Below are 24,936 nucleotides of genomic sequence, written 5' to 3' on the forward strand. Positions count from 1 at the left end.
ATGCGGCTTACATGGGGCAATGGAGGGTTAAGTGACTTGCCCAGAGTCACAAGGAGCTGCCTGTGCCTGAAGTGGGAATCAAACTCAGTTCCCCAGGACCAAAGTCCACCACCCTAACCACTAGGCCACTCCTCCACTGTTGCTACTATTTGAGATTCTACATGGAATGTTGCTATTCCACTAGAAGTTGGCCCTTGCAGATCACCAATGTGGCCGCGCAGGCTTCTGCTTCTGTGAGTCTGACGTCTTGCACGTATGTGCAGGACGTCAGACTCACAGAAACAGAAGCCTGCGCAGCCTTCTACATGGAATGTTGCTAGTGGAATAGCAACATTCCATGTAGAATCCCCAATAGTAGCAACATTCCATGTAGAATCCCAAAGAGTAGCAACATTCCATGTAGAATCTCCAATAGTATCTATTTTATTTTTGTTACATTTGTACCCTGCGCTTTCCCACTCATGGCAGGCTCAATGCGGCTTACATGGGGCAATGGAGGGTTAAGTGACTTGCCCAGAGTCACAAGGAGCTGCCTGTGCCTGAAGTGGGAATTGAACTCAGTTCCCCAGGACCAAAGTCCACCACCCTAACCACTAGGCCACTCCTCCACTGTTGCTACTATTTGAGATTCTACATGGAATGTTGCTATTCCACTAGCAACATTCCATGTAGAAGTCGGCCCTTGTAGATCACCAATGTGGCTGCGCAGGCTTCTGCTTCTGTGAGTCTGACGTCCTGCACATATGTGCAGGACGTCAGACTCACAGAAACAGAAGCCTGTGCAGCCTTCTACATGGAATGTTGCTAGTGGAATAGCAACATTCCATGTAGAATCTCCAATAGTAGCAACATTCCATGTAGAATCTCAAAGAGTAGCAACATTCCATGTAGAAGTCGGCCCTTGCAGATCACCAATGTGGCCGCGCAGGCTTCTGCTTCTGTGAGTCTGACGTCAGGACGTCAGACTCACAGAAACAGAAGCCTGCGCAGCCTTCTACATGGAATGTTGCTAGTGGAATAGCAACATTCCATGTAGAATCCCAAAGAGTAGCAACATTCCATGTAGAATCTCCAATAGTATCTATTTTATTTTTGTTACATTTGTACCCTGCGCTTTCCCACTCATGGCAGGCTCAATGTGGCTTACATGGGGCAATGGAGGGTTAAGTGACTTGCCCAGAGTCACAAGGAGCTGCCTGTGCCTGAAGTTCCCCAGGACCAAAGTCCACCACCCTAACCACTAGGCCACTCCTCCACTCCACTTAGGAGCAAGGCATCCACCCTGTTCTGCCACTGGTTGATTAAGCCACTCCGACTCTGCTTCAGGCGTTACAAAGGATTTCCAGGTACCATTAATCAGCACTTTCAAGGTAGCCGGATAGTGTAGATTAAAACGAAGCCTGCTTTTCAACCAGTTTAGTACAGGCTGCAGAGAACGCCCGGCGCTTAACCGTCAGAACTGCAGAACAGTCCTGAAAGATTTTTATCAATTCGCCATGGAATTTAGTATCCTCATTGCAGTTTTTGAAAAGTCGCAGCAATGTTGCTTTCTGAGAGTAACTGTGAAATTTGACGATCACCACCCGTGGCCGTAAATCTCTCATAGGCTTTTACTACTACTACTGCTAATACTCAGGGGCGTATCTGACCTTCAGCGGTAGGGGGGGGCCAGAGCCGAGGTGAGGGGGCACATTTTAGCCCCACCCCCCCGCCGCCATCATCATTGCCGACACCCCCCCCGCCCGCCCGCTCGCTTGCCATTGCCATCGCCTAACTGGGCTGGCGGGGACCCCATCCCCCGCCAGCCGAAGTCTTCTTCCTTCCTTTCAGGTTTCTGAGTCTGACGTCCTGCACGTCAGACTCAGAAACCTGAAAGGAAGGAAGAAGACTTCGGCTGGCGGGGGATGGGGTCCCCGCCAGCCCAGGAATGTGACGGCGAGTGAGCGGGCAGGCGAGTGGGCGGAGGGGTCGACGGTAGGGGGGGTCCAGGGCCAAATCTACCTGGCCCCCGTGGCCCCATAGCAGCGACGCACCTGCTACTACTTATCATTTCTAAAGCGCTACTAGACGTACGCAGCGCTGTACACTTGAACATGAAGAGACAGTCCCTGCTCGACAGAACTTATAATTTAATTAGGACAGACAAACAAGACAAACAAGAGATAAGGGAATATTAAAGTGAGGATGATAAAATAAGGGTTCTGAACAAGTGAATAAGGGTTAGGAGTTAAAAGAAGCATCAAAAAGGTGGGCTTTTAGCTTAGATTTGAAGACAGCCAGAGATGGAGCTTGACGTACCGGCTCAGGAAGTCTATTCCAGGCATATGGTGCAGCAAGATAAAAGGAACGGAGTCTGGAGTTAGCAGTGGAGGAGAAGGGTGCAGATAAGAGAGATTTACCCAGATGAGAGTGGAGAGGTACTGAGGAGCTGCAGAGTGAATGCACTTATAGGTCAATAAGAGGAGTTTGAACTGTATGCGGAAATGGATAGGGAGCCAGTGAAATGACTTGAGGAGAGGGCTAATCTCATCATAGCGACACTGGCGGACTATTAGTCGTGCAGGCATTTGGTCTATACGATGGGCCCGATCTAGGTGGATTGCCCTTCCTCCGCCCCCCCCCCCCCCCCCACAACTGGGAAAGTCGCCAGGAGCCATATTTCCAACGTCTGCTTAAGTTTTGTTTCAGCTGTGGATTCTGGAAACCCGACAAACCTCAAGTTATCGCAGCGGGAGCGATTCTCCAAGTCCTTGAGTTTCTGATGGCATTCTTGTGTCAAGCGTTCCAGCTTCTCTAAGTACCCTGCGTGGGCCTGTTCCACATCCTCCACCTCCAACACCCGCGTCTCCAGCTCCCCAGTTCTGCAGGTTAGTTTCAAAGTTAAAGTTTTTAGTCCTGTAAGTTGTTCCGATAACTGCGTGAATCTGGGGTCCAGTTCGCACACCACTGAGTCAATGAGCTCTAAGATCATATTGTCTGAAGGTGAGTGAGACAACGAGGCCGCTGGGGAGGCAGCCGCCATTTTGAGATCCGGGTGCTTCTGCCGCTCCTCTTTCCGTTTCGAGCATTTAGGAGCCTGCGCCATCGCAGCTCGAGTTAAATATTTGTCCATATGATTATTACCAACTCATGAGTAAAAAAAAAAAAATCAAATTTCTAAGTTCCAGGGGTTATATAAAAAGGCCGGATTGCGGGTGGGTCCCTGAGCAGCTGATGTGACTCGCGTCCTCCGCCGCTCACAGCATCACGTGACCCCCGACAACTTAAGTTTATAAAAGAGGAAAAGACGGTTTGCACATTCAGAAAAATACAAAGATTAGGGGACACATAAGTTTACTAAATAATGCATTTAAAGCAAATCGGAGAAAATATTTTTTCACTCAACAATTAAGGAAGCTCTGGAATTAATTGCTGGGAGATGTGATAGTGTAGCTGAGTTTCAAAGGGATTTAGTTAAATTTCAGGAGGAAAGGTGCTGTCATGAAACGCCTAGCAATTGCATCCGCCTGGGGTTAACCTTGCAGCCACCTGAAGGGTCTGCCAGCATTGCCCAGGCCCACCTGCACAGAGGTATGTGCTCTATACTAGCATCCTCCTCCCACCAACTGGGTCCCGCTTGCCTCTGGGCTAGTTTTCCACTCTCAGGTTATTCCCTGTGATTTCTAGGACACTGGGGCCACACTCCAGGGATCCCACAGTTACCAGAAAGCCCCCACAGACCTAAAATATGAACCAGGATTCTTAGTCAGTCCAGAACTTGAGTCAATAAACAAATAATGTTTATTGTCACAGAATTTGAACAGTGAACGGAAAAAAGGTGAACTCGGCGAACAATTACAGGTAACTGATTATGGATCAATTATAAAATTATCTAAACATTTGTTTAGTACTTGGGGAGTACTGGAAATATAGCTGCTCATAGGTTATATCATATAACTGCTCACATGGTCTCAGTAAAGAGATCTTTCACTCTCCGCTCTCTGGCTGAGAGTGGGGAAAATCTAGTGCCTTCAGGCTAGATTTGAAATCCAGGGCCAATCAGAGCTCAGGGCATCAATGGTACTGCAGGTTGCCTTTCCATAAGCTGAAACTGGAAGAGAGAAAGTATTTTTCTGCAACAGCTTTAAAACTCAAAACAAGTGCCATCTGCCGGCCAATTAGGAAAAATACACTTCATGAAATAATTCAGTTTTCAGGCTCTGAAACCCGTTTGTCACAGGTGCATAAACTTGTAAAGATAGACTTGGAGAAAGCCACATTTATCCCTGGGGACACATAAGTTTACTAGTAGCAGGGAATCTGTCTACATTTTGGAATCGTGACAGGTGCTAATTAATTTATTTGTTGCATTTGTATCCCACATTTTCCCACCTATTTGCAGGCTCAATGTGGCTTACCGTCAAGGCGTTTGCCCAGTTGATAGCAAATACAAAGTTGTATAGTGATCGAATGAGGTATATGTGGAGGGTCGGAAGGGATAAAGATTGCGTGTTGTCCAGTACGATCATAGTACTACTACTACTATTTAGCATTTCTATAGCGCTACAAGGCGTACGCAGCGCTGCACAATCATAGAAGAAAGACAGTCCCTGCTCAAAGAGCTTACAATCTAATTATGTGTATTCAGAAAGCCAGGCTCACCCAAATGCAGCTATTGAGAACATAAGAACTGCAATACTGGGTCAGACTAAATAGTCTTGATGTGTTTCTGGGTGAAGAGGTTTATGTGGGGTCGTTGGGGGTAGGCCGTTTTGAAGAGGTTGGTTTTTAGTGATTTCCTGAAGTTCAGGTGGTCGTGGATTGTTTTTACAGCTTTTGGGAGGCCATTCCATAGTTGTGCGCTTATGTAGGAGAAGCCGGCTACATAAGTTGTTTTGTATTTCAGTCCTTTGCAATTTGGGTAGTGTAGGTTTAGGTAGGATCTTGACGACCTGACTCTGTTTCTTAGTGGTAGATCTATGAAGTCTATCATGTATCCTGGGACTACGCCGTATATGATTTTATGGACTAAAGTGCAGATTTTGAAGATGATCCGTTCTTTGATCTAATGATCTGGGTTGGCCATTCTTGTAAACAGGGTACCAGGTTTGATGGCTGTTTTAGTCTGACCCAGTATTGCAGTTCTTATGTTCTCAGTAGCTGCATTTGGGTGAGCCTGGCTTTCTGAATACACATAATTGGTGGATGTCCAGGGTTGCAGACATCTGGGTGCAGTATGCAGAGCAAAAGATTTGCAGCCTACAGTTCAGTCGTGTCCCACTGCTCTAGGTGGCCGCAGGACTGAAGCCCTTGCTGTTCCCCTCTAATGCCCAGGTCTGTTTTCTAATTTGTGGCCACTCTTATTCTCCATTTGATTAGGGTATTGTGCTTGCATATGTTTGACCCTGTTTTCCTGGCAGGAGGTGTATTTTTATAATGCTGCCTTTTCATAAGTAGACTTGTTGCAGTTAGTCTGCTGTCTGCTAGGGTATGATGGGTTTGCTATGTAGGTGCTAAATGCCCTTTTTTGGCAAGGTTTTATATTACTTTACAATATGCCCTGTGTTGCTGTTACTGAGGTGACACCAGAATTTGTATGTTTTTGCATAATGAGGTGTTGTAAGGGAAAAAACCTCCTTTGTTCTGCTCAGGGGGAGGCTCTGTGACTACAGAACTGAAGATGCAAGGTTTAGATCAGACTTTTGTTGCATCTTGTATGGACTCCAGACTTTCTCCGGCCTCTGAACAAGAAAGAAAAGGTTAACTGCACCAACAAGTCTTAGGAGTGTGATTTAAAGAAAGAGAAAGCTTAGCTGAAATTGGGTGGCGGGGGGGTGGGGGGGGGGGGAAGAGGGGTTGGTGGTTGAGAGGCTAGGATAGGGGAGGGCAGACTTATACAGGGTCTGTGCCGGAGCCGGTGATGGGAGGCGGGACTGGTGGTTGGGAGGCGGGAAATACTGCTGGACAGACTTATACAGTCTGTGCCCTGAAAAAGACAGGTACAAATCAAGGTAAGGTATACACATATGAGTTTATCGTGGGCAGACTAGATGGACCGTGCAGGTCTTTTTCTGCCGTCATCTACTATGTTATTATGTAGAAAGCAGGTGGATTCATTTGTCCTTTTCATTCAAATTTCTTACCTAGTTAATTCCTACTCGGGGCAGATTCAGCTGACCTAGGCTTTGCTCCCTTACAGGCTTCTTTTCGAAAGAGAAGGGCGCCCATCTTTCGACACAAATCAGGAGATGGTCGCCCTTCTCCCAGGGTCGCCCAAATCGGCATAATCAAAAGCTGATTTTGGGCGTCCTCAACTGCTTTCCATTGCAGGGATGGCCAAAGTTCACGGGGGCATGTCGGAAACGTAGCGAAGGCGGGACTGGGGCGTGCCTAACACATGGGCGTCCTCGACCAATAATGGAAAAAAGAAGGACGTCCCTTACAAGCACTTGGCCAACTTTTCTTGGTCCATTTTTTTTATGACCAAGTCTCAAAAAGGTGCCCGAACTGACCAGATGACCACCGGAGGGAATCGGGGATGACCTCCCCTTACTCCCCCAGTGGTCACCAACCCCCTCCCACCCTTAAAAAAAAAAAAACTTTAAAAATATTTTTTGCCAGCCTCTAATGTCATACCCAGCTCCATGACAGCAGTATGCAGGTCCCTGGTGCAGGTCACTTCAGGCAGGCGGACCCAGGCCCCCCCCCCCCCACCCACCTGTTACACTTGTGGTGGTAAATGTGGGCCCTTGAAAACCCACCACAAACCCACTGTACCCACATCTAGGTGCCCCCCTTCACCCCGTAGGGCTATGGTAGTGGTGTACAGTTGTGGATAGTGGGTTTTGGGGGACTCAGCACCCAAGGTAAGGGAGCTATGCACCTGGGAGCAATTTCTGAAGTCCACTGCAGTGCCCCCTAGGGTGCCCGGTTGGTGTCCTGGCATGTGAGGAGGACCAGTGCACTACGAATGCTGGCTCCTCCCACGACCAAATGGCTTGGATTTGGTCATTTCGGAGATGGGCGTCCTCGGTTTCCATTATGGCCGAAAATCGGGGACGACCATCTCTAAGGTGGACCTAAATTTTGCGATTTGGGCGTCCCCGACTGTATTATCGAAACAAAAGGTGGATGCCCATCTTGTTTCGATAATACGGGTTTCTCCGCCCCTTCGCCGGGACGTCCTGCGAGGACGTCTTCAGGAAAACTTGCCGCCCCTTTCGATTATGCCCCTCTTAGTGAACTTTTAAGAGGAAGTAGACTTTCTAGAAGTCTCTTAATTTTCATCTCTTGATGCGGGCACTTTGAGTTCAGGATGGAGCACATTCAGCATATGAATTTAATTCACGACTGGCAGTGGTTTCCAATATATATATTTTTTCATGTGTAATGATTCCTTGTTTTATTTTGTAGCTTATTCACCTGGAGATCAAACCGGCCATTCGCAACCAGATTATCCGTGAGCTGCAGGTGCTGCATGAATGTAATTCCCCCTACATCGTTGGCTTCTACGGAGCGTTCTACAGTGACGGCGAGATTTCCATCTGCATGGAGAATATGGTGAGTGTGATGGGAACCCATGACACACTCGGCACCGTTAAATACAGCTACTTGTATTTAGACCTTTTTTTTTAACTTCTGGTTTTATTGAAAAATGTTTTAACATAACTGATCACAAGTATAAATTTCCAAGTATCCGTGATACAAGCCGTGCAATGAAGCTACCAAGTAGTAAATTTGACAAATCGGTGAAAATATTTCTTCACTGAATGTGTAATTAAACTCTGGAATTTGTTGCCAGAGAATGTGGTAAAAGCAGTTAGCTTAGCAGGGTTTAAAAAAAGGTTTGGATGGCTTCCTAAAAGAAAAGTCCATAAGTCATTATTAACATAGAAAATGACGGCAGATCCAGTCTGCCCAACAGTCTACTACTACTATTTAGCATTTCTATAGCGCTACAAAGCATACGCAGTCACACTCATTATCGATTCATGATTAAATCAACAATGAATGTGATATTATATTTTTTATCACCAGTCTTTCTTTGCCGTTTCTGGGACATAGACTGTAGAAGTCTGCCCAGCTCTGTCCTTATGTTCCACCTACTGGAGTTGCCATCAAAGCTCACTCCTGTCTGTCCACATCCAGCTTGTCGTTTGCAGGACCCAGATCGTAAAAGTCTGCCCAGCACTGTCCTCGGTTCCAGCTACTGAAGTTGCCACTGAAGCCCTTTCCAGCTTATCCTAAACTGGATTGCCAAATACAGACACAGACCTACAAAGTCTGCCTGGCACCGGCCTTAGTTCTTCACAGCCGGAGTAGCCGTCCAAGTGTCGCTCACACCAGAGGCATAGCCAGACTTCGGCGGGAGGGGGTTCCAGAGCCCGAGGTGAGGGGGCACATTTTAGCCCCCCCCTCTCCATTGCCGATCCCCGCCGCTGCCGCCACCACCAACTTTGACCCTCCCCTCCCGCCGCCAACCCTCCGTCGCCTACCTTTGCTGGCGGGGGACCCCAACCCCTGCCAGCCGAGGTCCTCTTCTTCCGGCGCAAGGCTTCGTTCTGTTTCTGTGAGTCTGACGTCCTGCACGTTGTACGTGCAGGACGTCAGACTCAGAGACAGAACGAAGAAAGAAGAGGACCTCGGCTGGCGGGGGTTGGGGTCCCCCGCCAGCAAAGGTAAGCGACGGCGGGTTGGCAGCGGGAGGGGGGATCGAGAAGGTCATCGGCAGGGGGGCCCAGGCCCCCATGGCCCCGCGTAGCTACACCCCTGGCTCACACATCCACCCCCTGCAGCCATTTAATGTTTTTAAATGTATTTTTGTTATCTACCAACTAATAGAGTTCCTCTGTATTCATCCTACGCCTTTTTGAATTCCACCACCATTTTTGTCTCTACCACCTCCCTCGGGAGGTCATTGCAGGCATCAACCACCCTCTCCGTGAAAAAGAATTTCATGACATTACTCCCCACAACCTCAGCTAACGTCCTCTAGTTTTACCATTTCTCCTTCTCTGGAAGAAATTTGTTTCTATTTGAATACCTTTCAAGTATTTAAACGTCTGTATCATATCTCCCCTGTCCCTCCTTTCCTCTAGGGTTTACATATTCAGGTCTTCCAGTCTCTTTTCATATGTCTTATGGTGCAGGCCCCATATAATTTTTGTCGCCTTCCTCTGGACTGCTTCAAATGTTCTTACATCTTTACCAAGATTCAGCCTCCAAAACTGAACACAATACTCCAGGTGGGGCCTCACCAATGACTTGTACAGGGGAATCAACACCTCCTTTCTTCTGCTGGTCACACCTCTCTCTATACAGCCTAGCAACCTTCTGGCTACGGCCACCACTTTGTCACACTGTTTTTTTTCACTTTAAGGTCCACAGACACCATCACCCCAAGGTCCCTCTCCCTGTCTGTGCAAATCAGCCTCTTGCCTCCTAGGACATATGTCTCCCTTGCAGTGGCGTACCAAGGGGGGTGGGGGCGTCCGCCCTGGGTGCACGCTGCTGGGGGGGTGCCGTGGCGCGCGCCTGTCAGCTGATTTCGCTGACTTTGCTAACTTCGCTGCAGCTCCCTCTGCCCTGGAACAGAGGGAGCTGCAGCGAAGTTAGCGAAGTCAGTGAACTCAGTTGACAGCCGCGCGCTGCGGCACCCCCCCCAGCGGCGTGCACCCGGGGGGGGGGGGGTGTCATTTCGCCGGGGGGGGGGGGGGCACATCGGCGATCCACCCTGGGTGTCATGCCGGCTAGGATCGCCACTGCTCCCTTGGATTTCTACTCCCCAAATGCATCACTTTGCACTTTTTTGCATTGAATTTTAATTGCCATATCTTAGACCATTCTTGCAACTTTTGTAGATCCCTTTTCGCGTTTTCCCCTCCCTCCAGGGTGTCCACTCTGTTACAAATCTTGGTGTCGTCCACAAAAAGGCAAACCTTACCTGTTAATCCTTCAGCAATGTCACTTACAAATATATTGAACAGAATCGGCCCCGACAGCGATCCATCAGGCACTCGCCTTTCCTTTCCTTCCTCCAAGTGAATTCCATCGACCACCACCTTCTAGCGTCTGTCCGTCAATCAGTTTCTAATCCAATTCACCACTTTGGGTCCTAACTCCAGCCTTTTAATTTTTTTTAAGAGCCTTCTATGAGGGACTGTGTCAAAGGCTTTGCTGAAATGCAAGTAGATTACATCTAGCACACGTGCTTGATCCAATTCTGTGGAGGAGTGGCCTAGTGGTTAGGGTGGGGGGAACTGAGGAACTGAGTTGGATTCCCACTTCAGGCACAGGCAGCTCCTTGTGACTCTGGGCAAGTCACTTAACCCTCCATTGCCCCATGTAAGCCGCATTGAGTCTGCCATGAGTGGGAAAGCGCAGGGTACAAATGTAACAAAAATAAAATAGATACTATTGGAGATTCTACATGGAATGTTGCTACTATTGGAGATTCTACATGGAATGTTGCTATTCCACTAGCAACATTCCATGTAGAAGGCTGCGCAGGCTTCTGTTTCTGTGAGTCTGACGTCCTGCACATACGTGTAGGACGTCAGACTCACAGAAGCAGAAGCCTGCGCGGCCATATTGGTGATCTGCAAGGGCCGACTTCTACATGGAATGTTGCTAGTGGAATAGCAACATTCCATGTAGAATTTCAAATAGTAGCAACAGTGGAAGAGTGGCCTAGTGGTTAGGGTTGTGGACTTTGGTTCTGGGGAACTGAGGAACTGAGTTTGATTCCCACTTCAGGCACAGGCAGCTCCTTGTGACTCTGGGCAAGTCACTTAACCCTCCATTGCCCCATGTAAGCCGCATTGAGCCTGCCATGAGTGGGAAAGCGCAGGGTACAAATGTAACAAAAATAAAATAGATACTGTTGGAGATTCTACATGGAATGTTGCTATTCCACTAGCAACATTCCATGTAGAAGACTGCGCAGGCTTCTGTTTCTGAGAGTCTGACGTCCTGCACGTACGTGCAGGACGTCATACTCACAGAAGCAGAAGCCTGAGCGACCACATTGGTGATCTGCAAGGGCCGACTTCTACATGGAATATTGCTAGTGGAATAGCAACATTCCATGTAGAATCTCCAATAGTATCTTTGGGATTCTACATGGAATGTTGCTAGCTACTATTGGAGATTCTAAATGGAATGTTGCTACTATTGGAGATTCTACATGGAATGTTGCTATTCCACTAGCAACATTCCATGTAGAAGGCTGCGCAGGCTTCTGTTTCTGTGAGTCTGACGTCCTGCACGTACGTGTAGGACGTCAGACTCACAGAAGCAGAAGCCTGCGCGGCCATATTGGTGATCTGCAAGGGCCGACTTCTACATGGAATGTTGCTAGTGGAATAGCTACATTCCATGTAGAATTTCAAATAGTAGCAACAGTGGAAGAGTGGCCTAGTGGTTAGGGTGGTGGACTTTGGTTCTGGGGAACTGAGGAACTGAGTTTGATTCCCATTTCAGGCACAGGCAGCTCCTTGTGACTCTGGGCAAGTCACTTAACCCTCCATTGCCCCATGTAAGCCGCATTGAGCCTGCCATGAGTGGGAAAGCGCAGGGTACAAATGTAACAAAAATAAAATAGATACTATTGGAGATTGTACATGGAATGTTGCTATTCCACTAGCAACATTCCATGTAGAAGACTGCGCAGGCTTCTGTTTCTGAGAGTCTGATGTCCTGCACATACGTGCAGGACGTCAGACTCACAGAAGCAGAAGCCTGAGCGACCACATTGGTGATCTGCAAGGGCCGACTTCTACATGGAATATTGCTAGTGGAATAGCAACATTCCATGTAGAATCTCCAATAGTATCTTTGGGATTCTACATGGAATGTTGCTAGCTACTATTGGAGATTCTAAATGGAATGTTGCTACTATTGGAGATTCTACATGGAATGTTGCTACTATTGGAGATTCTCCATGGAATGTTGCTATTCCACTAGCAACATTCCATGTAGAAGGCTGCGCAGGCTTCTGGTTCTGTGAGTCTGAAGTCCTGCACGTATGTGCAGGACGTCAGACTCACAGAACCAGAAGCCTGCGCGGCCACATTGGTGATTGGCAAGGGCCGACTTCTACATGGAATGTTGCTAGTGGAATAGCAACATTCCATGTAGAATCTCAAATAGTAGCAACAGTGGAGGAGTGGCCTAGTGGTTAGGGTGGTGGACTTTGGTCCTGGGGAACTGAGTTTGATTCCCACTTTAGGCACAGGCAGCTCCTTGTGACTCTGGGCAAGTCACTTAACCCTCCATTGCCCGCCGCATTGAGCCTGCCATGAGTTGGAAAGCGCGGGGTACAAATGTAACAAAAAAAAAAAGAAGTCAATCAAATTCATTTGGCACGGTTTATCTTTGCTAAACCATGGTAAAACCATTAAGATGTACTTGGGGGAAATCCACTGCTTATTTCTAGAATGAGCAGCATAAAATATATTGTACTGTTTTGGGATCTTGCCAGGTATTTGTGACCTGGATTTTCCACTGTTGGAAACGGGATGCTGGGCTTGATGGCCCTTCAGTCTGTCCCAGCGTGGTAATACTTACGTACTTGAATACATGAACCGTGAACCATTATGAATATGTACAAGAAAGGTACAGATAGCCCAGGGAGGATTGGCACTAATGGTTAGTGTCCTGGGTTCGATTCCCACTGCAGCTACTTGTGACCTTGGGCAAGTCACTTAAACCTCCATTGCCTTGAGTACAAAAACGTTGATTGTGAGCCTTTAAGGACAGAGAAGGTACCTTCTCGTAATGTGTGATTGTTCTCTGCCTCAAACTTGATGATTAAGCAGATTATAAATGCCAGAATTAAATTAAACATATCAATGTTAACCAAAACTGTGAATCTCTCATTCCCCCACTCCCCCACCAATCAATCCAATCTGACTTTAAGAAACCCTAGGAAGATGCCCCTGTAACATTCCCCAGCTTTGACTATCCCAGGTCATGGCAGGTGATAATTTAGTGCCTCGTTATTCTCATTCTGTACTGCTGCCTGAAAGGGGGGAGGTGCAGAGAAGTGTGTTAACGTTCAAGTGTTCAAATCTTTATTTGCAGGATGGTGGGTCTTTGGATCAAGTACTGAAAAAAGCTGGAAAGATCCCTGAGAAGATTTTGGGCAAAGTTAGCATTGCGGTGAGTATCTTCTCCTGGACACTGGTGATGGAGCAGCAGGTTTGGGTAAGAGGCAGTAGCGTGATTGGAGCTCACATCTCTGCTTTGGCCTGTGCTCATCGCCAGCTCTTTACAGCTTGCGAAAATTCTTGAAGAACCAGCATCAGAGATGCTGGTGTGTTTGAACTTTTGAATCTCTTCTTCACAGCTGAGTAAGGGACCTGTGAGGTCTGACTCCTATACTGTCTGTCTGTCCTGGTTCCTTAAAAAGACCTATGGCCTACTGAGACTCCAGTTTTCCTAAGACTAGTGTGGTTACCAGGAATCTGTACTCTTAATGTCCCAAAATGCTGTAGACATTAGACATAGGTTAATCTTAGTGGAGGAGTGGCCTAGTGGTTAGGGTGGTGGACTTTGGTCCTGGGGAACTGAGTTTGATTCCCACTTCAGGCAAGTCACTTAACCCTCCATTGCCCCATGTAAGCCGCATTGAGCCTGCCATGAGTGGGAAAGCGCGGGGTACAAATTTAACAAAACAAAAAAAATGTCTGTTTTATGCTTGTTGGTGCAACTTTGTGTGATTTCTATCTCAATAACATAAGTACATAAGTACATAAGTAGTGCCATACTGGGAAAGACCAAAGGTCCATCTAGCCCAGCATCCTGTCACCGACAGTGGCCAATCCAGGTCAAGGGCACCTGGCACGCTCCCCAAACGTAAAAACATTCCAGACAAGTTATACCTAAAAATGAGGAATTTTTCCAGTCCATTTAATAGCGGTCTATGGACTTGTCCTTTAGGAATCTATCTAACCCCTTTTTAAACTCCGTCAAGCTAACCGCCCGTACCACGTTCTCCGGCAATGAATTCCAGAGTCTAATTACACGTTGGGTGAAGAAAAATTTTCTCCGATTCGTTTTAAATTTACCACACTGTAGCTTCAACTCATGCCCTCTAGTCCTAGTATTTTTGGATAGCGTGAACAGTCGCTTCACATCCACCCGATCCATTCCACTCATTATTTTATACACTTCTATCATATCTCCCCTCAGCCGTCTCTTCTCCAAGCTGAAAAGCCCTAGCCTTCTCAGCCTCTCTTCATAGGAAAGTCGTCCCATCCCCACTATCATTTTCGTCGCCCTTCGCTGTACCTTTTCCAATTCTACTATATCTTTTTTGAGATACGGAGACCAGTACTGAACACAGACTATGGACTTTTCCTCCAGGAACTTGTCCATAGTCTGTTATTAAGATAGACCTAAGGAAGCCACTGCTTCTCCCTGGGATTGGTAGCATGGAATGTTGCTAATCTTTGGGGGATTCCGGAGTCTTGTTACTCTTTAAGATTCTGGAATGTTGCTACTATTTGGGTTTCTGCCAGGTACTTGTGACCTGAATTGGCCACAGTTGGGAGCAGGATACTGGGCTAGATGGACCATTGGTTGTTCTTATGTTTTGCAATGTATGTGAACATTTTATAACTTTGCTCTTGCTTAACCCCCCAAATGGTGCCTCCGCCAGTGCCTACTCACGCCATTAAAGGATGCACGATCTTGCGGGTACACACACACACATACCAGAGCAGCATGAGTTATAAAATTACCCCCACATTGCTGTGCAAAATTCTTCTTTGTACGTTTTTCATATTCTTCTGTTTAAAAAGAGTTTGTTTCACTGATCAATTTAACACACTGTACACCTGCAATGTTACATAGTAACGTAGTAGATGACGGCAGAGAAAGACCTGCACGGTCCATCCAGTCTGCCCAACAAGATAAACTCATATGTGCTACTTTTTGTGTATACCTGACCTTGATTTGTATCTGCCATTTTCAGGACACAGACCGTAGAAGTCTTGCCCAGAACTAGCCCCATTTTCAGGGCACAGACTGTTGAAATCTGCCCAACCACTATCCCCGCCTCCCGCCACTTGCTCTGCCACCCAATCTCGGTTAAGCTCCTGAGGATCCATTCCTTCTGAACAGGATTCCTTTATGTTTATCCCGCGCATTTTTGAATTCCGTTACCGTTTTCATCTCCACCACCTCCCGCGGCAGGGCATTCCAAGCATCGCTACTCTCTCCGTGAAAAAATACTTCCTGACATTTTTCTTGAGTCTGCCCCCCCTTCAATTTCATTTCACGTCCTCTCGTTCTACCGCCTTCGCATCTGCGGAAAAGGTTCGTTTGCAGGTTAATACCTTTCAAATATTTGAACGTCTGTATCATATCACCCCTATTCCTCCTTTCCTCCAGGGTATACATGTTCAGGTCAGCAAGTCTGTCCTTTGTAACGTAAATGCCATACACTGTGGACACCATATATTGCCGCTCAGTAAAATGCAAAGTGGTCAAGAATTAGACCTTTTATCGCTTTTACATATCTCGCTATAGATCTCATATAATGTGGTAAAATATCTTGAATCCCAATGTCGACATACAGAGTCTACGGTGTATTCAATAAAGACTAGAAAGTCTTCACAACCTTTGTGATAGCAAATCCATCTCCAAGAGCTTCCTTATCAAGGTCTATAAGTTAAGTATGGCCACCTATGGTCGGTCAGTCATGGGAGCTGAGCCCTTGGATGAAGAGTGAAGCTGTTTCTGATGTATCGAATAAAGTCAGAAGGATAGTTGGATGCGTAGAGAGAGAAACGGCCAGTAGGAACCAAGGAGGTGATGATGCCTTTGTAGAAGTCTGTAGTGAGGCCCCAGTTAAGAGTACTGTGTACAATTCTGGAAACTGCACTTTTGTAAAAATGGAGTGAGTAGAATGGTCAATGGTTTTCATCATAAAGCATATGGGGACAGACTTACCGACCTCAGTCTGTGTACTTTGGAAGAAAGGTAGGAGAGAAGAAGATTTGATAGAGACGATTAAATACCTCCGTGGCATAAATGCAGAGGACGCAAGGCTCTTTCAAGCGTAAGGGAGCTCTGGAACGAGGGGCATAGGATGAAGGTGAAAGGGAACAGACTCGAGGGTATTATGTACAGAAAGGGTGAAGTATGTGTGAAACAACCTCCCAGCAGAGGCGGTGGAGATGAGGCAGTAATATTATTTTAAGAGAACATGGGATGAGCACAGGGGGATCTCTTATTAAACCAACATTACACAAACTGCAACATAAACCCTCCCCTCCCTCACCCCAGTTCATTCCTCCCCTCCCCCTTAGCATAATATGGTACGGTATGGTGCAAGGCGGAAAGGAACAAATGCTTAGCCACCCATGATGGTGATTACTCAAATCTCGGGATACTGTCCACCTTCCCCAGAAAGTTCCTATATGGCTTGAAACAGTGCATGGTGAAGCACAGAGGACCTCTGAGGAAGATAGGGAGACTAGATGGGCTGGACGTCTTTATCTCTGTCACTTTATATATTTATAAGATTTTTTTAAAAGGACTACAGACACCGGTGGTTGGGAGGCGGGGCTAGTGCTGGGCAGACTTGTACAGTCTGTGCCCTGAAAATGGCAGATACAAATCAAGTGAAAATCTAAACACAGTCTCACACTCACTGTGTATATGTAATATTAAACACTCACCCTATCAGTTATTGCAATTATGGATAGAGAATGTGTCGCCACCCAGCCAGCCCAACATAGCAGGCTATAAGGCGTAGGTACGGCGTGCCATCATTTAGCGTAAAAAAAAACTCCATCTATTAAATGCTAATTACTTCATTCAAGATACTTCTCAAACTCCAGTGGCAGATATGTGTGTTTAAAGTTATTTGGAACAATTATTACAATATTTCTCAGATACAATCCTTAATAATAATTTCCTATGTGAACATTCTAAAGTGTCTCATTGGGATCGTAACCACCTGCTGACGTCACTGGCCAGCAGTAGAACCCTGCTTGCCTGACGTCAGCAGGGGGTTACGATCCCAGTGAGAGACGCGCATTGAAGAACAGCGGGAACGGGCAGAGGCGTCCCTAAGTTCACGTGGCCCCCCCCCCCTCCAAAATCGCCAACCCCCTCTGCTACCCTCCCCTCTCTCTTACCGCGGTCCCGGCGGCAGCAATGAAGCGCCTCGCAAGTCTGCTGCCTTCCCTTCTCTTCGCTCTCAGTTCTGACTCTGGTCCCGCCCTTGTGGAAACAGGAAATGAGGGCGGGACCAGAGTCAGAGGTGAGAGCGAAGAGAAGGGAAGGCAGCAGACTCGCGAGGCTCTTCACTGCTGCCACCGGGACCCTGGTAAGAGGGGGGAGGGTAGCGGAGGGGGGGGCGACGTGCATGTAGGGGGATGGGCGGGGCCAGTGTCAGGGAAGGGAGGGCCGCGGTCTGTGAGACAGAGAGGAGGGGGGACTGGAACTCGGGGGAGGGACAGAGGAGAGAGAGGGAGAGAGAGGGAGGGAGATACTATTGGAGATTCTAGATGGAATGTTGCTATTATTGAGATGCTACTATTGGAGATTCTAGATGGAATGTTGCTATTATTGAGATGCTACTATTGGAGATTCTACATGGAATGTTGCTACTATTTGAGGTTCTGTTGCTACTATTGGAGATTCTACATGGAATGTTGCTGCTATTGGAGATTCTACATGGAATGTTGCTACTATTTGAGGTTCTGTTGCTACTAATGGAGATTCTACATGGAATGTTGCTATTCCACTAGCAGCATTCCATGTAGAAGGCTGCTTCTGTTTCTGTGAGTACGTGCAGGACGTCAGACTCACAGAAGCAGAAGCCTGCGCGGCCACATTGGTGATCTTTAGATTGTAAGCTCTCTTGAGCAGGGACTGTCCTTCCCCATGTTTAAACTTGTATAGCGCTGCGTAACCCTGGCAGCGCTATAGAAATGCTAAGTAGTAGTAAATAGTAGCCTGGAAATCGGAAGGGAAGAAAGGGGGCCGTGGGACTTGGAGGGGACAGAGGGAGGGAGGGAGGGATAATCTTGCTAGCTCCCGTTTCATTTTATACCGAAAGAGGCCTTTTTTTTTACTAGTCCTTAATAATGTGTCCTAAAGTTCAGTCCCGGTGTTTCCGCCAGATATCACTTAGCTTTAATCCAAAACGCCAAAATGTTCTGCTCGCATCGGTACCACCAGCTGATTAACCTGTTTCGCTAGTGCTGCTTCAGGGGTTATATCGCAATATCACAGTACTAATGAACAGCCAGATGTGTGTAAACATGGGAATAATATTGCCCTTTGAAAGAGACTAGACTGCAGACACTACAATCTCATGTAGATATTGGAGTCTTGCGGGTCAGACCCTGGTAAATCCTCGGTTTCTGAGGGCTGTACCCATATATAAAGAATTGCAGATTTTTACCCTTTGGGTCTACATCTGGCTGTTCATTAGTACTGTGGTATTTGGTTACGTAAGCAAGAACAGCCCATACTGTTTGTTGGGTTATATCACAATATCCAATAGTATCCAAATTCGTTCCAATATTCGCTCCACTGTATCCGAAAAACTTAACACGAATGGGTACCAGACGGCGGAATGTCCGCCCTCGTTTTATGGAAGTTAAACTCCTCCCTTTCCGTTTTTTCTCCATCCATAATTGCAATAATTGACAGGGTGAGTGTTTAGATTTTCAGTTATTTTATAAGCTTGAGTGAATTATAAATCATTAGAGATACAAATCAAGGTCAGGTATACACATAAAGTAGCACATATGAGTTTATCTTGTTGGGCAGACTGGATGGACTGTACAGGTCTTTCTCTTCCATCATCTACTTCACAAATGTGGCCTAAGTGGGAGGGTGGTAAGAAGGAAGCCACTGCTGATTAACAGCCCTATCGTGGGCCATGTACATTTGTACACTACATATGGGGGGGGGGGGGGTGTCCAAGAAACAGTCTTGTTTTCAGTTCTAAATGATAGGACTGGGACCGTGATTCTTTATCATAAAGCAAGAAAATGGAGTGTCAAAATCCAGACTTGAGTCCAGTAGAAACTGTGTGGCAAGACCTGAAGACTGCAGTCCACAGATAATCCGTGGCCTGAAGAGGTTGAGCTGTTGTGCAGCATTGTGCTGTGCGAAGTTGGTGGACAGTCGCCCTAAATGGTCGTGGCTGTTATTCTGCAAAGGGGGTGTGAAGACTTATGCAATGGTTTCTTATGCTATTACCTTTTGGATATTTGTATAATGTTGGAAGAGCATTAGGTAGATCAGTGAACAGCTCCTACTGTGATGCTCTTTCGACAGAGCATGAAGGGTTTTCCATGGCACTGTAACTGGGGAAGAAGAGTGTTCTTCCTTCCCTCCTCCTGTTGCACTAAGACTTGAGTGAGCTGCTCAGTCGCAGGGGAATTCATGGCCGCTTTACACCAGAAAGACCGTTTCCACCACATCAGTAATATCAGCCCAACTCTGTTTCCCACCTCACTCTTGTGCTGGCAGCAGGAAGCCCAGTGTCTGCCTGAGGAACTCTCTCTAAGGCTGCCTCTTCCCCCCCCGGGCCCGGCCTCCAAAAGGGGGGCCCTGCGCAAGGGTCTCTCTCTTCTCTCTCTCTCCCCCCTGTGGGACAGAGAAAAGTATGGTGCTGCCCCCTCCCCCTTGGAGGCTGGAGAGGACAGGGTTTCAGGCCGGGGCCTCTGGTTTGGCTGGCGGGGGTCCCCAGGCCTCACCAGTAGAAGAAGTCTTCCTCCAGCGCTGTTCTTCACTCTGCCGCATTGCCTGCCAAGCGTCTGCTTTTCCCCTCAGGTTGCGCATGCTCGTTTTTGAAACCGAGCACGCGCGGCATGAGAGAAAAAGCAGCCACGGGGCAGGCAGGCAGTGCGGTGGAGTGAAGACTTCTTCTACTGGTGGGGCCTGGGGATCCCTGCCAGCCAAGATCTATTTTGGAGTTACGGCGGGTGGGGGGAGTGGCCCGGGCCCGGCTCAGTCTCTCGGCGGCCCTGCCTGTAACAGAATGATCATTTTGTGTTGCCTTTGTGTCGGCAGTACTATGTCAAGCTGCTGCTCTTTGATTTCCCAAGTCACCTCCACACATTCCATCTAATTGGTTTGTATGGGCTATGACATCATCAGTGACATCACATGCACTGCAGGAGCTCGTGACACTTTCAGGCATATGGCTGCCCCCTGGAGGTTGGGAGGAAATCACTGGGAGCAGCTGAAACACTGATCTTGTCAGCTGATGCTTGAAAATGTTCTTATTAAGCCACATGAATTCAGTTTCCATGCAAGGATCACCTTGGATTTCAGGCTTCTGCAGTTGTATCAGCCTGTTGCGACTGATTGGATGATTCTCTTTCTTTCTCTCTCTCTCTCTCTCTGTACTACAGGTAATAAAAGGTCTGACCTACTTGAGGGAAAAGCATAAGATCATGCACAGAGGTAGGGGGATTCTCTTCTCTTCACAAGCACAGCAGGGCTTCATTTGCGCAGAACTTCTGATGAAAACACTGAATTGGGGGGGGGGGGGAGGTTTGGTTTGAGAAGATTGCTGCACTTTCTGGGTACATCTGAGAGAGTTATCAAACAAAATAAAACATGGAAAAGAAAATAAGATGATACCTTTTTTATTGGACATAACTTAATACATTTCTTGATTAGCTTTCGAAGGTTGCCCTTCTTCCTCAGATCGGAAATAAGCAAATGTGCTAGCTGACAGTGTATATAAGTGAAAGCATTCAAGCATTACTATGACAGTAAAATAGATACTATTGGAGATTCTACATGGAATGTTGCTACTATGGGAGATTCTACATGGAATGTTGCTACTATGGGAGATTCTACATGGAATGTTGCTATTCCACTAGCAACATTCCATGTAGAAGGCTGCACAGGCTTCTGTTTCTGTGAGTCTGACGTCCTGCACATACATGCAGGACGTCAGACTCACAGAAGCAGAAGCCTGCGCGGCCACATTGGTGATCTACAAGGGCCGACTTCTACATGGAATGTTGCTACTATTGGAGATTCTACATGGAATGTTGCTACTATTGGGGATTCTACATGGAATGTTGCTACTATTGGAGATTCTACATGGAATGTTGCTATTCCACTAGCAACATTCCATGTAGAAGGCTGCGCAGGCTTCTGTTTCTGTGAGTCTGACGTGCAGGACGTCAGACTCACAGAAGCAGAAGCCTGCGCGGCCACATTGCTGATCTACAAGGGCCGACTTCTACATGGAATGTTGCTAGTGGAATAGCAACATTCCATGTAGAATCTATAGAAATCAAACGAAATAAAACATGGAAAAGAAAATAAGATGATTCCTTTTTTATTGGACATAACTTAATACATTTCTTGATTAGCTTTCGAAGGTTGCCCTTCTTCGTCAGATCGGAAATAAGCAAATGTGCTAGCTGACAGTGTATCTAAGTGAAAACATTCACCTATCCACACCCATCCTGTTAGAATATCAATGATATGCTTTGATGTCCCCATGCATACCTCCTACCCACCCCCATCCTCCCACCCTGTCAGACTGTCATAGTAATGCTTGAATGTTTTCACTTATATACACTGTCAGCTAGCACATTTGCTTATTTCCGATCTGACGAAGAAGGGCAACCTTCGAAAGCTAATCAAGAAATGTATTAAGTTATGTCCAATAAAAAAGGTATCATCTTATTTTCTTTTCCATGTTTTATTTTGTTTGATTTCTATAGATTCTACATGGAATGTTGCTATTCCACTAGCAACATTCCATGTAGAAGTCGGCCCTTGTAGATCACCAATGTGGCCGCGCAGGCTTCTGCTTCTGTGAGTCTGACGTCCTGCACGTACGTGCAAGACGTCGACTCACAGAAACAGAAGCCTGCGCACCCTTCTACATGGAATGTTGCTAGTGGAATAGCAACATTCCACGTAGAATCTCCAATAGTAGCAACAGAATCTCCAATAGTAGCAACATTCCATGTAGAATCTCCAATGGTATCTATTTTACTGTCATAGTAATGCTTGAATGTTTTCACTTATATACACTGTCAGCTAGCACATTTGCTTATTTCCGATCTGAGGAAGAAGGGCAACCTTCGAAAGCTAATCAAGAAATGTATTAAGTTATGTCCAATAAAAAAGGTATCATCTTATTTTCTTTTCCATGTTTTATTTGGTTTGATTTCTATTGATAACCTTAAGAGTGGACTAACACGGCTACCACACTCCTCTATCTGAGAGAGCAATACTTGAAAAAGAGGATAAGAGAGTATCTAGTTATGAGAACACAAAATGCAAAAAAAAAAGTCTTTTATATGAACTGCGTTTACTTAATAATATACTATATTCCTGAGAGAGGGAAAAAGCCTCTGTACCCCAATCTATACTTTTTGTAGGGTATAGAGCAAATAACATGGGTCACCCTTTCTTCATCGGCACAAAAAGACCCTTCTATCATTTCTCTTTTTGCTAAAAACTTCACAGGACGATCATATTTCTCATGGATCCAAAAAAGAAGCCCACGATGGCGAAACTTTGGCCTTAGTCGGTGTGATTGATTCTTCTTATACGTCTGCGTTAACCACCAATTTAGAAGTTTTAAGTTAAGTATTCTTTTTTTGATCCATGAGAAACATGATCTTCCTGTGAAGTTTTTAGCAAAAAGAGAAATGAGAGAGAGGTTTTTTTGTGTTGATGAAGAAACTGTGACCCATGTTATTTCCTTTATACCCTACAAAAAGTATAGATTGGGTGGAGGTTGGGGGTACAGAGGCTTTTTCCCTTTCTTAGGAATTTGTACTTCAGGGATATAGCGTATTATTAAGTAAATTTGCAGTTCATGTAAGAGTTTTTTTGGTGATTTTGTGTCCTTACATCTGAGAGAGTAACCATGTCACTGCGCTGACAAACCTGCTGAAGTGTTGAAAATGCTCAGCTGTAAAAAGAAAGAAAAGCCCCTGTATACCCTGAGGTAGGACCCCTGCCAGGGCCCAGGGGATGTACCAATCTCAGGGTTGCCGTCGAGGAGGACCATGTCCAGTGGTTAATTTTAGTAATTTGCTGCACAGTGTGGTAGGTGCTAAAGGAACCTCTTTAAACTCGTTGTAAGACACTTTGCATTAAAACGCACAAACCTGCCCCAACCCACAAAAATTCAGGTGCTTACGAGAGAGAAAGATCTGCCCCACTGTGAAATGCAAACGTTGATGACCATGTAAAATGTGAAGGTGTTATGAGGAGCAGAAGGGACAGAAAGAAACACGAGGGGGGGGGGGAGGAGGAGGAGGGGGTTTCCTGGTCAGTATTTCCAAGGGGAAAATGAGAGGCTCCCGTATTCACTGCCTCATTTGTATTCAGTTACAGTACAAATACAGATTATACTGTCAGAAAGAAAGAAATGGAAGATCTAATTGCTCAACTTTGTTCCAGTCTTTCTGTTTAGAAGTAGAGGATGGAGCACATTCAGCATATGAATTTAATCTGAAGCAATTTTCCCTGATTACATAATTGTTAATGATTACTTTAGCATTTCAGAAGTAGGTTTCATTTCTGAGGGTTTTTAGTAGCTCCCTGAGACAGGCATGTGATGAGAGCAGTTCACCCGAGGTAAAGTACGAGGGCTCTCGTCCGTCAGCTCCGATCCAAGTCCGTACAGTTTAATTGCAGGGTAGGTAACCATCGGTGCGTCTACCACGCATTTTAGGTGCTCGTTCGGATGTTACCTAGTTAGACCAAAAATGGCCACGGGTACAGGGCTGGTTCAGTGACCCTGGCCTGTGGGTACCGGCCAGATGAAGGGTAGACGCGTAGCAATCTCTGGAATGAACCAGAACCCGGTCCAGTAGCTGAGTCTTAATTTCATCTCCACAGCCCAGCTCTGGATCTCCTGTTCCCCTCTTGACAGCAACTTCATTCCCCTCACGCCTACAGAGCCCAACTCTTTCGCAAAACCCCAATACTTTAGGGTTTCTTAGTCCAGGCTGTGGAGCCCTGTCTCCTCCGTAACACTGTGTTCACCAGACGCTTCTTCTTTCAGTTGAGTGGATACATTTAGCAATTCATATCCCAGAATCATTGACTGGCTTTACCTATTCGGCTCACATACATATATGTAACATCCCACACCAGTGTTTGAAAGCAATATGACAATATTTGAAAGCCATTTACCCACAAAAGGGCTCGTTGAAAACTGCACCTCTTATATGCAGTTGAAGTACATGTGTTCACAACAGGCCAAATTCTATAAATGGCCGGGTGCCGAAAAACCATGCACTTAGCTCAACTCTATAAACTACGCCTGAAGTTAGGCGCAGTTTATAGAATACTAGTAAAACAGGCCCGTTTCTGACACAAATGAAACGGGCACTAGCAAGGTTTTTCTCGGAGTGTGTATGTTTGAGAGATTATGTGTGAGTGTGACTGTGTGTGAGAGAGAGTGAATGTGTGTGTGTGACAGAGAGAGAGTGAGACCGCTGGGTGCGAGTGTGTCTCCTCTGTCCCCTGCCCCCCTTCCAGCCACCCAGTGATTCTCATCTCTCCTCTGTCCCATGCTGCCCCTCCAGCCACCCAGTGATTCTCCTCTCTCCCCCTGCCCCCCCTCCAGCCACCCAGCGATTCTCCTCTCTCCCCTGCCCCCCTACAGCCACCCACCGATGCGATTCTCCTTTTTCCCTTGCCCCCCCCTCCAGCCACCCACCGATGTGATTCTTCTCTCTCCCCTGCCCCCCTCAAGCCACCCAGCAATTGTCTTCTCTCCCTTGCTCCCCCTCCAGCCACCCAGAGATTCTCCTCGTTCCCCTGTTTACCTCCGTCGAAGTGGCCGCGTCTTTGAAAGCCCTGCCCGTCTGTAGCCTTCCCTTCGACTTTGTTCCCTCTGAGTCCCGCCTGCTGACATCATTTCCTCTTTCCGCGAGGGCAGGACTCTGAGGGAACGAACTCGAAGGGAAGGCTATAGACGTTGAG

General features: G+C 46.7%; 1 protein-coding gene across 1 annotated transcript in view; it reads left to right on the forward strand.

Annotated features, from left to right (window-relative positions):
* MAP2K1 (mitogen-activated protein kinase kinase 1) overlaps positions 1-24,936 on the forward strand; it is an 85,716-nt gene that overhangs the window by 31,340 nt on the left and 29,440 nt on the right. The window contains 3 exon segments of the mRNA XM_030189790.1: positions 7,393-7,539; positions 13,063-13,140; positions 20,370-20,421. Of these exon segments, the coding sequence (XP_030045650.1) occupies positions 7,393-7,539; positions 13,063-13,140; positions 20,370-20,421 (277 nt within the window).

Source organism: Microcaecilia unicolor, chromosome 1 (assembly GCF_901765095.1).
Source record: "Microcaecilia unicolor chromosome 1, aMicUni1.1, whole genome shotgun sequence".
In the NCBI taxonomy this organism is placed as follows: Eukaryota; Metazoa; Chordata; class Amphibia; order Gymnophiona; family Siphonopidae; genus Microcaecilia; species Microcaecilia unicolor.